We start from the raw sequence: 15,056 nt of genomic DNA on the forward strand, positions 1-15,056 counted from the left end.
GGGGGTTTACAGAAGCACATCTAATTCTTGACATAATGTGACCAAAACAATAAGTTAATTACTGACAAGCTGAGGTTCTGAGTTCCTATTTCATTTGTTGAAAACCCATTGCTCCAGGTTACAAGGACTTAGTACACAGATTTGACTGTTCTACAAAGAATATTGATCAGTTTAGCCCAACAGCTCAGGCTGTTCTTCTTGTTTCAATAACGCTTGGTACTTGACCAGGTACTGCATGGCCTCAGCAAGATGCTGTATTGGAATACAGCACCACAGCGTGGCAACATTCCACTTTTGACACTTCCTTCCACTCATTATCACTGTCTCAGCAGTGCCCTCTGCTTTTTAAACCACATGGGGAAAAAAATTAAACACTAGACATACCCATAAATAGTTCTCACTCAGGCACTGGGAACAGATTGCAGCTAAGTGGTTCTTAACCTGGTGTTGGGGCACAGAACAGGGATTACAACCTTCAACTTGGGCAGAAAGTCAGCATCACTGCTCAGCACACAAGGTTTGAAGTTTTCAAAACCCAGCTGGTGTTAATTCCCTCTCTTTTCATCTCAAACTGTTTACATTTGCCTGGTGGGCCTGGTACACACCTCATCTTGTTCCATTTTAGATTTTATTTTCTTTACCAGGCCAAGAAAAAAAGCCCCCAGGTGTTGGTTCCGGATGGTAACTGTAGTTATCGTTTCGTTGCCTGGTAGCTCTTTTAAGTGCTTTACTTGTCTGTTAACATGAGGAAGTGAAAAGCTGAAAATGGTGCACGGGATTGAGGTATCTTTTAATGCAATGATCAAAGATTTCTCTATCGTACTAGAAATAATACTTGAAGTAATGGCAAACCAGACTTAATGTAGTATAAAGGATGAAAATCTAAATTATGACTAAAGCCACATGAACAATACCACTCCCCATTAAAGAACATCTTCATAAATCAAAGTTTAATTAAAATGCTTTTCAGCACATTTAATACAAAAAACACCACCTTACTTTGAAATACTCAACTTAAATAGGAAAATCTCTGAAGTGAGACTTTGGCAGTGAGTTTATGGTACAATAGCTGGCATTGTAAATAAGTCTCCTTTTTAGAGATCTGGCAGAGGTTAAAATACAGTACATCTTACAGTCATTCTCCACCCAGCACCATGGAACACCACAGACACACATGTACAAAATGAAAGGAATCACAATCTCTGGTTACCTAAACATCCAAGCCCTAACCTTTTGGTTTTGTCTTTTAAGATAAAAATATACATTTTGTTTTTGAAAGCATTTTTGTTCAGAGGTTAATGTTTAATTATAAGTATTTGTAAAGAAATGTACTTCAGGGTGAAAAGTGATTTGGTTGATGTTTACAATAGGCACCATTAATGCTTGAACCAACTTAAATATACAGTATCTAAACCACATTTTTCCTAATCATTAGAAACTAAGATACTGAAAAATGCCTGTTTTGAAGATATTAACATGCATATTGCTTTGAAGAAATCCACACAGCACATCACACCATACACTACACAGTCAAAATCATTTTAATACACTCCATACCCATGCATTAAGCCCTTGAGACGTAGTAGGGCCAATGTCAGAATGTGATTTTTTTGCTTTCTAAGATCACATTCTCCAAATGAAGCATGGTTTGCAGAGGATAATCGCAAAACCCTTGTCTGTTTTATGTTTTAGGTTTTATGAGTTGCTTTAAGATCTGCGTTTCTAGGTGAAGCTAAAGCTCAACGACAAGAAAACTCAATCTGTTTAGCACTGCATTGGGATTCTATTATTTGACAATGCATGACAATGTGTAATATATGACCTACAGTAAGTGTAGTTCTCTACACTTACAGATGCGCAAAAGAAAATACCCAACAAACAGCTGTGCCTCCTACAGAAGGGAATATTAAGCAATTTACTTAAAATAGAAAGCCTAACAATTGTTTAGCCTTCTCCCAGGTTATTACAGAAAACAGAATGGGTTTGTGCTTTTGTTTCTATTCTCTTTACAATGTAGACCTTGTTCTCAGTGTTATACACCGATTCTGCACACAGTACTTTTCCTGGCTATGCCTGTAACACCCAGCAGGTTGTAGTTTGCGGTTTTTGAAACCTTCATGTCCTTGAAGCACAAAGTCTTACACTAGAACTGCCACTTTCAGTGTTCTCAGTCCGTTCCTCAGTGGCTCTTACAGAGCATGTCCTCCGGGCAGGACTCCAGCTAGACCTGCAGTGTCGCAAACAGCTTCCGGGGCACCTTGGTGTCCAGGTGCTTCGCAGGCAGGGCGTGAGGGGGTGTCTCTTCTCTCGTCAGCTGCGGCAAACAGTTCTCCTTCCCCTCCGCCCGCAGGCCTCCGTAGCAGGCTCTGCACACGGCGTGGTATTTATCTGCCCCACCGATCACCTCCACCTGCCCACGGCAGAAAGAACAGAAAGTTAAGACAGATGAGGGAACGCGTAGGACGACTGCAGCCAAAACTCTACTACCCTAAAGGACGCAAAGGCAAACCAGAATTCAGTTACGTACAATTAACCTGGTAATCAACTGAATGTGCAACGGCCGCGTCTTCCACTTTCTTACCATGCAAATCTTGGAAGACTCAAGCAGGTGTATAGTAGGTGGGAGACCAAAAAGAAGAGTATGCGAGTGTGGGAGCCGACGCTGCCTTCAGGGACATGATCTCTATAGTATCATGAAGACACCCGAGGCCTAGATATCACGGTACAACTGACTGAACACCACCTGGCGTCTGACTATTCCGACAACCCCTTGGGCACCTGTATGCTTTCAGTGATGTCGGAGAGAGACGCACTGCTTGTCAAAGCAGCACTAAGTCCCGTTATAAGGCAGCAAATCACACCTACATGAAGGCACACGGAAAGATAGGTCTCCTTCTCGACGAAGCAGGCTCGGGAGCTGGTGCCAGAGGGCCAACCGTTTAAAACGATTAGCAATCCCAAATTGAGTGGGGGTATATATTAAACAAAAGATTCAACAAGCATGTCCTGTGCGTGCCATGTGCAAGTACAGCCTTGAGGTTCTGAAGGTGCCCTCACCTCTTTCTCAGCCCCAAGCCTCTTGGTGTAGGCGGCCTCTCTGAAGCACTCCATGCACACAGCGTTCAGCTTCACGACGCTCTCAGCCAGGGGCACCAGGTTCAAGATGTTGCCGAACGCCTGTAGCCACAGCGTTGAGACGCCACATCAGGAGCAGTATTACACTATAAGGAACAGTCAGTTGCTCTTCCCTTATCAGCCGTTTCATTTACAATCTCTGTTGTTGCAAAGAGACCTTCCCATTTCAGTAAATTCCTACTAAAATCCAAGCAGAATTTAGGAATGTCTGTCTTTGACATTCAACTCAGCTAGGTCTGGATATCCAGACAGCAGTATGTGAATAAATCACCCTGTAGTACTCTGGATCAAGGAGTCGCTATCATCCTGATTAATGAGATCTTTGAAAGACGGTAAATTTCTTGACATGGTAGAAAATATCTAATAAAAGTGCAAACAGTGGTCCTGCATAATGAATCCGTTCATTGTCCGCAGTTACTTCTTCCCATAGAAGGTCACCAGTGAGCAAATGATCCAGTCTAACCCAGGCACAAGATAAGATACACCCAGGATAGGATATCAGCCTATCAACGGCTCCTACTTAAACCGAGTTACACAACAGCTTACTTAGTTGTACATTAAAAGCCTTGAACACGGACATTTGTCCTGGAATGAATTTTAATCAAATTCTGCTGCAGGCTGGAAATACCTTTCTCTGGAAAGTGCCGTCCAGGGCTGCTACAATGATGGTCTTGCCCATGTTGGCCAGTTCCTCACAGAACTCCACCGTGTCTGGAAACTGGGAGGGGGAAAAAAAAACCCAGGATACCCCAGCCCGGAATTAAAATCAGAGAAAATAGCACAGCCCCCACCATGCACAAAATGTCTCGCACCCAGTAAAACAGACTCAAGCCTGGTTCAAATACACTCAGTGCGAGCACCAAGATTCTCTCATCCCTACAACAGGTCAGTTAGAAGCCTTCCTGGTCAAGAGTGAGCTGCCTGCCAAAAACCCAATCTAAGTAAAATCCTTTTTAAATTACACATTTTAGGGGCAGCACAGCACAGCACAGCACCACGCACACACACACTCCTGACCAGATCACTCCAGCTTCCAGAAATCAAATCTCAGCCGTGCCCAGTTCCTCCTGGCACTGCTAACAGACTGGGAAAACCTAACTTCCTAGTACAAAGATGCCGAAAGTGCTCATCTTTATTTGGTGCACCAAACTCTCTCCCAGGAAAAAAAAAACAGGGAGGGGGTGGGGAGTTTTCCCCAGAGTTCAGAGGCCTCAGATGAAGACAGAGCCCACAAGACCATGCGCACTTACAAACTGGCCCTCGTCGATGCCAATGACAGCGCAGTCCAGAGCCAGCTGGTAGATGTCTCTGAGCTGACTGGCCGGCACAGCCTCCATCGTCCTTCTGCAGAGGGAGAAGGCAGGTTTTAAAAAGGATGGGTTCCCCGTTTCCATAGCAACGCATTTCCCAGCTCGGAGACACCAGCAGCCGCCCCCCCCAACTGCACTACAGGTATTCAGTCTGCCTGCCTGGATTTCAGGCTTAATGCCTCTTAAGCTTCAAGGATGCTGTAGAAATGTATCTTATAACACTCAGGTACACGTACCAGCTGACGGGGAGATGTTTCCATATAAAAGGCAAGGCAATGTTAATACTAGCCGTTTTATTTAGCCTAGCCCTGCCCAACTCATACCGTCAGGTCTCAGAAAGCCAAAAAATTGTACCACCACCAGTCTGTGATGGTAAAGTGGTAAAATTACGGAGACATTTCAAAGACACTGGAAATTCAAGCTTTTATTTTTACCTATCATGTGTTGCAACCCCGGAGTCGGAGTAGCGGTTGTCTTTTGAGTATTTGACCAGCAGACATTTGTACTGGGCAATCTGGAAACGGCGGACTCTCCTCATCAACTCGGTGCTGGTAACGAAATTACGACATTAAATTAAGTTTAAAACAGTAATCTAGTACAATAATGAAGTATACAGTACACTTAGGTAATTATAACGCCTACCGGAAGAACTGTTCCACCACTGCTGCGATTTATTACTTAACATGTCTGACATTGAACAGTTTCAATAATTATGGTTAAAAGGAATACGAGTGACTAACAAAATACTGCCTAGAATTCATAAAACACATACATAAAAATACTTATGTATTTTATGTAAAATACATAAAACTTTGCAAAAAAAAAAACATTACGATTTGTTTTTACTACTAGCAATTTTGGCGCCAATAGAACAAAATGAAACAAAGAAAGGGTATTGTAGTTTAAAAGATTACCTTTTTCCTGAAAACATAGGCCCGAAAATAACCTACAAATCAATCCAACAAAAGAAACAAAGGTTAGGAACGGTTAACTGGCAGTTTAGTGATCACCAAAGCAGCGTTTTAAATACGTTAAATCAGTCTACAACAAAAGTACAAAATAAATGCAAAAACACTTGGCAACAGATCTCTCTCTATATATATATACAGACACATTTTTAAAAGGAATGTACAAAATTCACAAAACTAATTTACATAACGAAAAAATATATCACAGATGGTTTAACTAGAATCAATTGCTCGGTCCCATTACGTTTCATAGGACACGCACGGGTTATTTTACGGCTTAAATAGAGAAGGATTTCCTTATAGTGCCAGGGAAGGAACAAAAAAGACTTAAAACCGAATGCTTGATTGTGTTTTACCTGGATTTGTCCCCTCATTCTCCTGGGAGAATTGGGCAAAACTCCGGGAAGGTTCAAGCACTCCATTGTTGTACGACGAAAAGAAAGAAAGATACGGAACAACGAAAATAAAAAAAAGATAATTATAGTGCAATATAAAATAAGCTAAAACACAACCACTCCGGCCTCCAAGAAATGCACCCGGTTTAGTACAAAGCGGACTGTTCTCCCGCCTGATTTTTAAATAGGGAGACGGACGCCTGACCACACCGCCCCCGACATGATGACTGAGGCTCTTCGAGGCCAATCAGGGAGACAGGCCTGACTTCTCTCTTCCCTGTTGGGCAGGTCGGAAAACGTACTGCTTCGTATTCTGGCGGGATAAGGTTTCTGGTTTTGACCCCCCCTCTCATTTAAAATAAATAAAATAAACTTTTGTACTGTGGTCGTCCAAAATCTGCTTGCTGCTCAGGTAGCTCATATGGGGGCGTACCGGTCTTGTGCGAGTGTGAAGACTGTTATTATTAGGTAAAACGCCGTTTGTTAACTAAGGACTTTAAAATGTCTGTGCTTAATTTGTACGTGCTTTTGGAACATTTGCTGCAGGGTAACCTGGGCTAAACCGCACGTTTTCCAGAAAACAAATTATTGCATTGACAAAGTGTGACCGCAGTTTGACATCTACCTACTGTATGTGGGTTAAGAGACCAAACCTTTGGAAATGCATTTCTCAGGTAACAAACGATGGAAATGAACAGGTAACAGGTTTATTCTATGCTGAAAAGAAAAGAAAGGAAACACGACGTTTCGGCTGTGGAGCCTTCTTCAGCGCGAAGAAGGCTCCACAGCCGAAACGTCGTGTTTCCTTTCTTTTCAGCGTGGAATAAACCCGTTACCTGTTCCTTTGCAGCCTACGCATGCTGACGCAGCTACCTACTTGAACTACTTCAAACCACGGAAATGATCCTTGACAGTAAGGAGTAGACTCATTTTTTAATGCCCTTGAAGGAATTTGCATAGAAGAAATCAATTTCATTTCAGAGGGGTGAAATGCAAAGATTGTTAAATACTGTAGTGCTCTCGGGTTCACATGGGTATGCGCCCTCACAACGACCGCCTCAGGTCGGCCCCCCGCCGCTGGGGACTCGAACCCGGGCCTCCGGCGTCACTCAACAGGGAACCAGCTAGTTGGGCTGAGGGGTTCGAGTTTAATTCACATTATAAGCATGTAAATGAAAACACTATGTAATGAAAGGAGCTAAACATAAAATGGGGGTACTACTGCTAGTACAGTGTGTTCAGCATTTTGTTTTCTTTTTAAAATAGCTCCAATAACTTTTGCATTTCCTGAAAACCAGTATTACCAGTATATAATACAGATGTCGGTACACAGAATTTGCAATGCAAAAACATGAAAAATATAACAAGAATATAATACAGATGTCTGTGCACAGTATTTGCAGTGTTGTACTTTTATCCTTTTGTCGTGTGCTTTGATAACATTTATGTGTTCATACCGAGCCTTTGAATGTGCCTTGTTTACTCATCTAAACTTGCTCTTAAATTTGGCAAAACAAATCTCCTTTTAAAATCTGGGGGGTAGTAGGAATGGGGAGGGCAAAGTCTGTATTGATACAGGGATCCTCTTTAGAATCCAAACGGTGACATCACTGAAATGCTGCTCTCTCATTGGTTGCCCACAGCCTAATGGTTTGGTCAGTGGTTTTCAAAGGCCCGTGGACTCTCAAAAGCTCACAAGTAAAATGGCCCACTGGAAGGAAATGAAGAAAGAGGTGAGTGTGTGTGATTTTTTTTTTGTCTGTTAGTTCTGGTGGTCACCGTAGTTAACTGTTCTAGATGTTTGTAAATAGCTGTACAGAAATGCATAAGTCAAGCCAGTATGACTGTATAAGTATGAGTAGACTCTCCCACTGAAGTATAAAGCCCTGAAATGTACAGACAGAACAGGCTGGCTTTCAATATTTGTGCAGGCAAGAGCATTTTATTAAAAGGCACTGATTCCCTTATGCTGTTTATCTAAATTATGCTGTTTTGTTAGTCACCAAATTTGAGAAAAAATATTGTAGTTATTATACAAGTATTGTGAACTCAGTAGTACTTAATGCAGCTTGGTTAAGGAGAACAGGGCTCCATTAATACACTGTAATACCCTGACGTGAACATTTTATATTTTACATTTAGCTGCATTTTACTTTTGCAGCTGCTCTGTTACTGAGTGGTAAGGGTTTTCTCGGGCACTTATCAGTGTGTCATCTTTTTTTGCTGTCCACATATTTCCAGATTAAACAGACCAGAAGCTTGTGAAAATGAAAGGGGAACATTCGGTTCAGTGTCTCCTCTTAAAAGAGGAACTTCAGACTCAAAATCTGCCTGCGTCGTATGCGAGTAAAAAGAATTATTGCGAGGGCTGTCAGCTTGGGAAGACTGTCGCTCTGTGGCGCTGTGGGCTGGCTGGCTGGCCTGTCTCTGCTCGTGTGTGTGTGTGCGCGCGTGTGTTTGCTTGCGCATGTGTGTGTGTGCTGCGAACAGGGCTGTCACGGTCTGAAAGGGCTGTGCTGTTCCAGGAGCTGGAGAAGCAGTACTCCCCCAGCCAGTGGTCTCACAGGATGGCAGCTGATGTAGTGGTACAGGCCCATGCAGCCTCTCTCAGAGAAGGTTTGTTGTTGTTACTGTTAATCATTAAATTGCTTCTCACCGAGCTTAAAAGAGCTCAGTAAATCCTGATGGTGACTATGTGAATTGCAGAAGACTGGTGGATATTCAGTAAGGCTTTTGTATATTCAGCAAGTTGCTGAAAGGTTAGCATTCTAACAGACTACAGTATTCTAAGGAAACCACTTTATCAGGGGGTTAAGAGGGTAGTTCATTGTAGGGAGGGTCAGACAGGAATGCACTGTGGTGCTATAATATTCACAAATGCCACTTGGGTCAGGCAGTGTACTCTTTTCACTGCAAGTAGGACCAGACTTGAGCCCTGTTTTGCCAGAGAAGACTTGCATGAAAATAATGTCTTGATCAAAAAAGAACACTTGCTTAATTATTCTTAGTCATAGTTCGGTGGTTGACTGCATTGTTCTGTAACATGCAGGGATGCTGTCTCTTCCTCTTGTAGGCACTGACAGAGCACGCGCTGTGGCACAGACCTTTCTCAATGTACCTTATGGAGAAGGAGAGGGGGAGAAACTTGACATCTACGTGCCTCCCAGTCCCTCACTAGGTATGAGCTGGACTCCCAACACTGACCTCTTATGTGCATTTCTGCTAGTATGACTTTACCACTGCTTGCCACAGTTTCCCAGGTCTCTGTATAGCTTCTCAGACCTTTTACAGGTGGTGACAGTTTGCAGCAGTGTGAGGAGTGTACAGGAGTGTGTCAATGGGGTGAAAGAAGTAAAGAACAGAGTATTGTGCTATAGATCGATGCAAGGATCTGCTTCTGCACAGATAAACTGTGATTAATGGTTTTCCATTTTTCCTTTGCTGTGTTTCAGATTTACCTTTGGTCATTTACATCCATGGGGGATACTGGCAATTTTTAAGGTACGTTGCTTGTGAGCTGCTTGTAATAACAAGAGATGTTACATAGGATGTTCATAATCTGTTAGATTCAATCACCTTAATATTTTTCTTCTTATGCACAAACTCTTATGTATCCTGGGGTCAGCATGGCATAGTGTGTTAGCCTTTGGACTCATAACTGACTGGATGTGGGTTCAAGTCCCTGCTGTTGTGCCTTAAGTGAGGTATTTTATCCCATTTGCAGCAGTCCACCCAGCTGTATAAGTGCGACCAGCAGGGAGGGGTCAGCCCTGCAATGGACTGAGGTCCCGTCTGTGGAGGGTGGCAGGAGTCACATGCTCTGTAGTCTGCTTAACCCCACAGAGACCAGGATAAGCTCTGGCTGTGGTTCTGGTTTGAACTTTACCCTCTTACATTAGGTCTTCTAGTTACTGATGTTAATGTTCAAAATGATCCCCTGCCCTATGGGGAAAAGGGCATGACTTGATCATTTTAAAATCACTGTTACGCCACAACTAATGATTACAAAAGCAGTCAATTCTGTTTCTGTGAACTGACATGGTTTGCGCTTGCCAACCAAAACTCTTTTTGAATGCATGATAACATTGTGCGACTATTATGCTAGAACTGAACAGCAAACCACGATCTACAGACATAGGTAGAATCCATGGGGAAGTGTTTTTAAAACTGAGAACCAGGGGCACTTCTTCACACAAAGGGTTGTGGGAGTATGGAACAAGCTGCCCAGCCATGTTGTTGAACCCGATACCCTGACGTCTTTCTCACAACCACAAAATGAGATCATTTGAATCAATTAACTATTGAAAAAAGACAAACAGAACTAGATGTGCCACATGGCCTCAAGTATGTAACCATTCGTATGTTTATTACTGTATATATTTTTATTTCATCTTGAATTTTCATTTTGTCAGCAAGGAGGAGTCTGGATTTTTGGCTGTTCCTCTGGTGCCTAAAGGTATCGCAGTAGTGGCAGTTGGTTATGACACTGCACCCAAAGGTGAAGCAGTTTTTCTTTTGATAACTTATTCATAATAAAACACATCAGTACCTTCAGGATATGAAATCTTTGAAAATGTGAAAATGTTTATTTTGATTGCAGGCATTTCTTTATTTCAGTTTGTTAATAAACAGCATCATTAAAACATCCTCTGAGCAAAACTGACTGAGCTGAGCTACGACAATCCCCTTAAGCCTAATTTCCTGAAAGGGAAATAAATGCTCAAGTCAGTTAAAAATGATATTTCAGACACAGACCTTGTTGGTTGATTATTATATTGGTTTTCTGACTCATTTTGCCTGCAGCTCATGTGTGATCTGTAGGTGTCTCGTTTCTCAGGTGACATGGATCTGATGGTGTCACAGGTGCGGCGTAGTGTGGCATCTGTTGTCCAGCAGTACTCTCACATCAGGTAGAATAAATATTTGCAAAGTAACACTGTCCAGTCTGGCAGTCTGTAAGGATGGAATTGATCCTGACAAATAATTGATCCAAACAATTGGACATCCCAAACAAGAACCCAGGCTTTAATATCACAGTTTACTATGCCATTGTAAAACCATGGTAAAGGACACATTGTGAGAAGGATAAGACCATGGGGAAACCATGGAAATACCATATCTAGTTTTTCCAGTCAGCTGTCACAAGCACTTGTCTCCCCACAGTGGAGTATACCTGTGTGGCCACTCTGCAGGAGCTCATCTGGCTGCTATGGTCCTCTGTACTGACTGGTCCCAGTATAGCACCACGCCCAACATCAAAGGTACGTCAGCTAACCAGAGACTGTGACTGCTGACAATTGCGGCCTTTGGAGGTTTGGCAGGTTTAAACAGATCTTAAGGTGCCTGTGTCTCAACTTCTCACCTGCGGAAAAAAATACCTTCGTAAAGAGCACAAAGCGGTTAACTTGTGCAACAAGCGTCCATTTGTGACCTGGTGGCTCACCAGCAGCTGTGATCATCAGTGTTTCTTTATGTTATTAAATTGGAACACGCAAATATAATGTTTATAGAGCTCTTCATCCACTCTGCATGTCACAAAAAGAACGAAGCACATCACTGTTTTTTCAAAGACTCTTGATTTACAGCTGATTGACCTAAGTGGGGAAGAAGCAAATGATCTGAGATTTCTGAGGCATGCCATTGTCTGTGTTCATGGGGGTGTAGCTGATGATGACAGTGCCCGTAAATGAGACTTTTGTTGTGTGCGCTTTGCAGCTCATACTAAACAGTGCTTTCTTTCTTGCAGGTGCATTTCTGGTCAGCGGTGTTTATGATTTGGTGCCTCTCATGTCCACTTACGTGAACGATCCCCTGAAGATGACAGAGTATGTGCAATACACGCAGAGTGAAAATTAAATGTGGAAAGCTTGCAAGCTGGGTCTGATGATCAGAGGAAAAATGTTTATGACCTTTTGCCATACAACTGCAAAGAGCTTGCACTCCTTGTTTGAAAAATGATAGCAATGCAACATCAGGTTGCATTTGATAAACCAGTTTTTCCTGTGGTAAAAGGCCTACTTATTTATATGCTGCAGGAATACTACCAAATATTTTTAAAAATCATTTAGAGATTTATTCTAAGCACCACAGCTAATTTAAACAATTTGAGAGACTCCTTTCACTCACTGTTAATGTTTGATTTTGCTGATGACGTGAAACACTTTCAAACTGTGGAGGGGAATGGTCACGGCCACTGACTGTCATCACATCTGCTTCTAACAGTGCTGTAACCTTTTAATAGACGCCAAATTCTTTCCTGTCGCTCCTGCAGTTCACAAATTGAGGTTCCACTATGAGACAGCACACCTCACACTGCTGCTTTTTGGGTGAATTCTGAAACCCAGAGTAAACTAAATCGAGATGCTAAACCGAATTTATTTTTGTGCTGCTAGCGGATTGCAAGTTGGAAGAGCTTGGTTTTCCAACACCTCTGTCCTCTCCTTGAGACTGGGTTATGTTTGAAAGACTGTGCTGTTCTCCCACTAGAGACGTCGCCCTGAGGAACAGTCCCATGCAGCTGGTTCCTCAGCTGAAGCAGTTCTCTTCGGGCTGTGAGATCGTGGTGGCAGTAGCACAGCATGACTCCCCTGAATTCAGGAAGCAGTCTTTAGAGTTCTTCCAGGTAAATCTGAACACTTACAGGAATGCAGTGATTTCCAAAAGGGTTAGTTATTCCGAGCTTTCTCAAGGATACTGTTTAAATCATCTTTCTGACAGGCTTTGGAATCCTCGGGGCTGAAGGTCATCTTTGATGATGTCCCCAACACAGATCACTTCAATATAATAGAACAGCTAGTTAACGAGGAATATCATCTCACACAGGTATGGCAACAGGGTGTCCTTTAACTTATGTTTTGTATACTACAATGTAAATAGTGCAACAGGATGATAAGTGAACAATGTGATACTGATAGGACTCTTGTGTCTCTTGTCTAGTGTTCTGGGTGGGGATGCCTTCTGTGTTGAGTTTCCATGGTGTTCTAGTGATCACAGCATTTTCTCCCACTCCTGAAAGACATGTGTTTGATTGCCTTGGGGGTTTCCAACCCTGAACCTGGAGATCCCCAATCCAAGTCACCCTGTGTCAGCTGTCATTTTTTTAAAAATATTTTCTATTGCCCAGGGACAGTAGTGGAGCTTCTTCCTCCATAGATGTGCCATTGATAGAATAGGTTTAGGTGAAGAGGTAGCAATGACACATCATAGTAAGATATATCTACTATCTTGAAATCACTAGTACTGTTCTAAAATACATTCTGAGTACTTGTTCTGTCATCCAGTCACATATGGCATGCACAGAAATATGTATGTACCCAACTTACATTGGGTGTTTTTTTTAAATGACTGAATACAGATACAGTATTTTTAACATAGCTATTTTGATATAAACTTATGTTTTAGACTTTACAATGTGATTTTTGTGGTCACTGTATGCGGCTCGCGTAGTGGGGTTTATCTGCAGTCATTCCATTGCCGTTATTGATGCTTGTCTGTGTTCTGCAGCTCTTGCTAAAGACGATAGAAAGAAACGCGGCGAGTCGCACACAGGAGCCCTGACCTGATCTGCCTTTGGAGAATCCTGCTCAGACGTCCACATCTGCGTTACGCCATCAGTTATTCTCCGAGTCTGAAAATGCAGTAGTGATTATTCGTGTTCTAACTGGTAGATTGTAAACTTTGGTGATGAAGAGGACAGAAGCCGAGTCAAGAAGGAGCTGGTAATGTTTTCATGCTCCTTCTGTGCGTGCAGGGGAATTGCACTGGAAAAGAGTGTCTGAGACATGTTCCTTTCTGGAGCTGGGCAAGGCTGTTGCCCTTTAGCACATTAATGTGATGGTGTCCTTAGAAATTACACTTACTGTAGTGTTCACATCAGTATCAGCAATGTTTTTAACTTCACCCAAGGAAATGGTAGCTGTAACAAACAGATCAAAGTCAAAGTGAAATTCTGAGAGTTTTCTGATGCTGTTTTTGACAAACCGCCAAGTATATTATGACTGTAGATGACTTGCTGCTGATAATCTGTGTTCAAAAAGTGGAGCATTAATTTTCTGATAAAATCCATATTTTAAACTGCAATTGTGGTGCATTTCTTTCCTATAGGTAGTGCCATACACATTTTCACTTGTTTTTATGAACCCGAGTGGGTTTTACAGAATATATGAGAAAATCAGGCTAATGCCATCAGAACTGGACAGAAACTATTCTTAATTCCATTCGTCCCTCCATCCATCCTTTCACTTTTCTAACCTCGTTGTCCAATTTAGGGTCCTGAGTTGCAAGGGAGCTGGGGCCCATCCTGGCAGGCAGTGGGTGCAAGGCAGGGTACACCCTGGACAGGACGCCAGTCCATCGCAGGGTAGACAGGCACAAACACACACTTGCACCTGGGCCAGTTTTCCCGGAATCCACTTAACCTTCCAGCATGTCTTCGGACTGTGGGAGGAAAGCGGAGCGCCTGGAGATAACCATGAACACGGAACACAAGAACATGCTAACTCCACCCACATAGAACTCCAGGTCTGAATCTGAACCCAGGCCCCAGCATGACTACAATGCTGGAGATATGTGAGGCTGGCCCTTCTCAATTCTTAATTTTATTGAGTGTGTTGTGTTAACCGTGCTAAGCGCTTACAAAATTTACATTGCATATTCTAGAACATTTTACTTTAATAATACACATTTTACACGTGTATGGGTACTTTCACTTTCTGAAGTAGTGGGTGTCATTATATATATGATAGGTATGATACAGTAAGAGATAATAATATATTTTATTTAATAAAACACCTTTCCAAACCCGAGGATGCTGTACACAGTGATAAAAAGTACAATATACAATAAAAGAAAAGACATACAGAGCATAAGGTTTGGCACAAGAGCAGGTTTATACCGAGAGAACAGGCCATCGGACAATCGAGCCCCGGTAAAAAATTGAATTTTGAGCTTGGATTGGAAGAGAGTCAAAGTATTTGTTTCTCGTATGGTCTGAGGAAGGGCAGTCCACAACAGTGGCACAGCAACAGTCTCCAAAAGCCAAGGATTTAGACCTGGGTCCAGTGAGATCCACAATCGTCACCAGCCGAGACCTGTGCTTTAGTCTAGGAGTCCTGAAAGTGGTTTCATTTGCAAATGGAACTTTTGTGTCTCCTCTTCCATCAAGAAGCAGCTGGGTGAGATCCTCGGATCAATTTAGTCCTAACCACCAAATGGCTAGATGGACTGAAGAGCTTCCTGTCTTATATTCT

At 42.5% G+C, this 15,056-nt stretch overlaps 2 protein-coding genes across 3 annotated transcripts; one reads left to right on the forward strand and one right to left on the reverse strand.

The window, feature by feature from the left end:
• Nucleotides 1-935: 935 nt before the first annotated feature.
• tk1 (thymidine kinase 1, soluble) lies at nt 936-6,001 on the reverse strand. Its single transcript, XM_006635151.3, has 7 exons — nt 5,770-6,001; nt 5,360-5,391; nt 4,880-4,993; nt 4,386-4,479; nt 3,764-3,853; nt 3,058-3,177; nt 936-2,410 (listed from the first exon to the last, which is right to left on the reverse strand). The coding sequence occupies exons 1-7, from the start codon at nt 5,833-5,835 to the stop codon at nt 2,222-2,224; spliced, it is 705 nt and encodes a 234-aa protein (XP_006635214.1). The 5' UTR covers nt 5,836-6,001; the 3' UTR covers nt 936-2,221.
• A 1,450-nt stretch (nt 6,002-7,451) lies between these two features.
• On the forward strand, nt 7,452-13,887 carry afmid (arylformamidase). 2 transcript variants are annotated; one of them, XM_015356259.2, is made up of 11 exons: nt 7,452-7,541; nt 8,334-8,424; nt 8,882-8,986; nt 9,261-9,309; nt 10,221-10,306; nt 10,646-10,718; nt 10,972-11,069; nt 11,555-11,633; nt 12,295-12,430; nt 12,526-12,630; nt 13,312-13,887. In XM_015356259.2, exons 1-11 carry the CDS (start codon nt 7,512-7,514, stop codon nt 13,363-13,365), a joined length of 906 nt encoding a protein of 301 aa, XP_015211745.2. In that variant the 5' UTR covers nt 7,452-7,511; the 3' UTR covers nt 13,366-13,887. The 2 variants fall into 2 exon arrangements, with proteins under 2 accessions (XP_015211745.2, XP_015211743.2); XM_015356257.2 differs by lacking the exons at nt 7,452-7,541; nt 8,882-8,986 and having other exon boundaries at nt 8,242-8,424.
• The last annotated feature ends 1,169 nt before the right edge of the window (nt 13,888-15,056 follow it).

The sequence above is a fragment of the Lepisosteus oculatus genome, chromosome 9 (genome assembly GCF_040954835.1).
Source record: "Lepisosteus oculatus isolate fLepOcu1 chromosome 9, fLepOcu1.hap2, whole genome shotgun sequence".
Taxonomy (NCBI): Eukaryota; Metazoa; Chordata; class Actinopteri; order Semionotiformes; family Lepisosteidae; genus Lepisosteus; species Lepisosteus oculatus.

Coding starts and splice junctions, on each gene's coding strand:
- tk1 (XM_006635151.3), bottom strand. CDS start 5,835: ATGGAGTGCTTGAACCTTCCCGGAGTTTTGCCCAATTCTCCCAGGAGA. Junction 3,854..4,385: donor GCATCGACGAGGGCCAGTTT/GTAAGTGCGCAT, acceptor TCCCCCTCCCAG/TTTCCAGACACGGTGGAGTT. Junction 2,411..3,057: donor GGCTTGGGGCTGAGAAAGAG/GTGAGGGCACCT, acceptor TGCCGTGGGCAG/GTGGAGGTGATCGGTGGGGC.
- afmid (XM_015356259.2), top strand. CDS start 7,512: ATGGCCCACTGGAAGGAAATGAAGAAAGAG. Junction 7,542..8,333: donor GGAAGGAAATGAAGAAAGAG/GTGAGTGTGTGT, acceptor GTGCTGTTCCAG/GAGCTGGAGAAGCAGTACTC. Junction 8,987..9,260: donor GCCTCCCAGTCCCTCACTAG/GTATGAGCTGGA, acceptor GCTGTGTTTCAG/ATTTACCTTTGGTCATTTAC.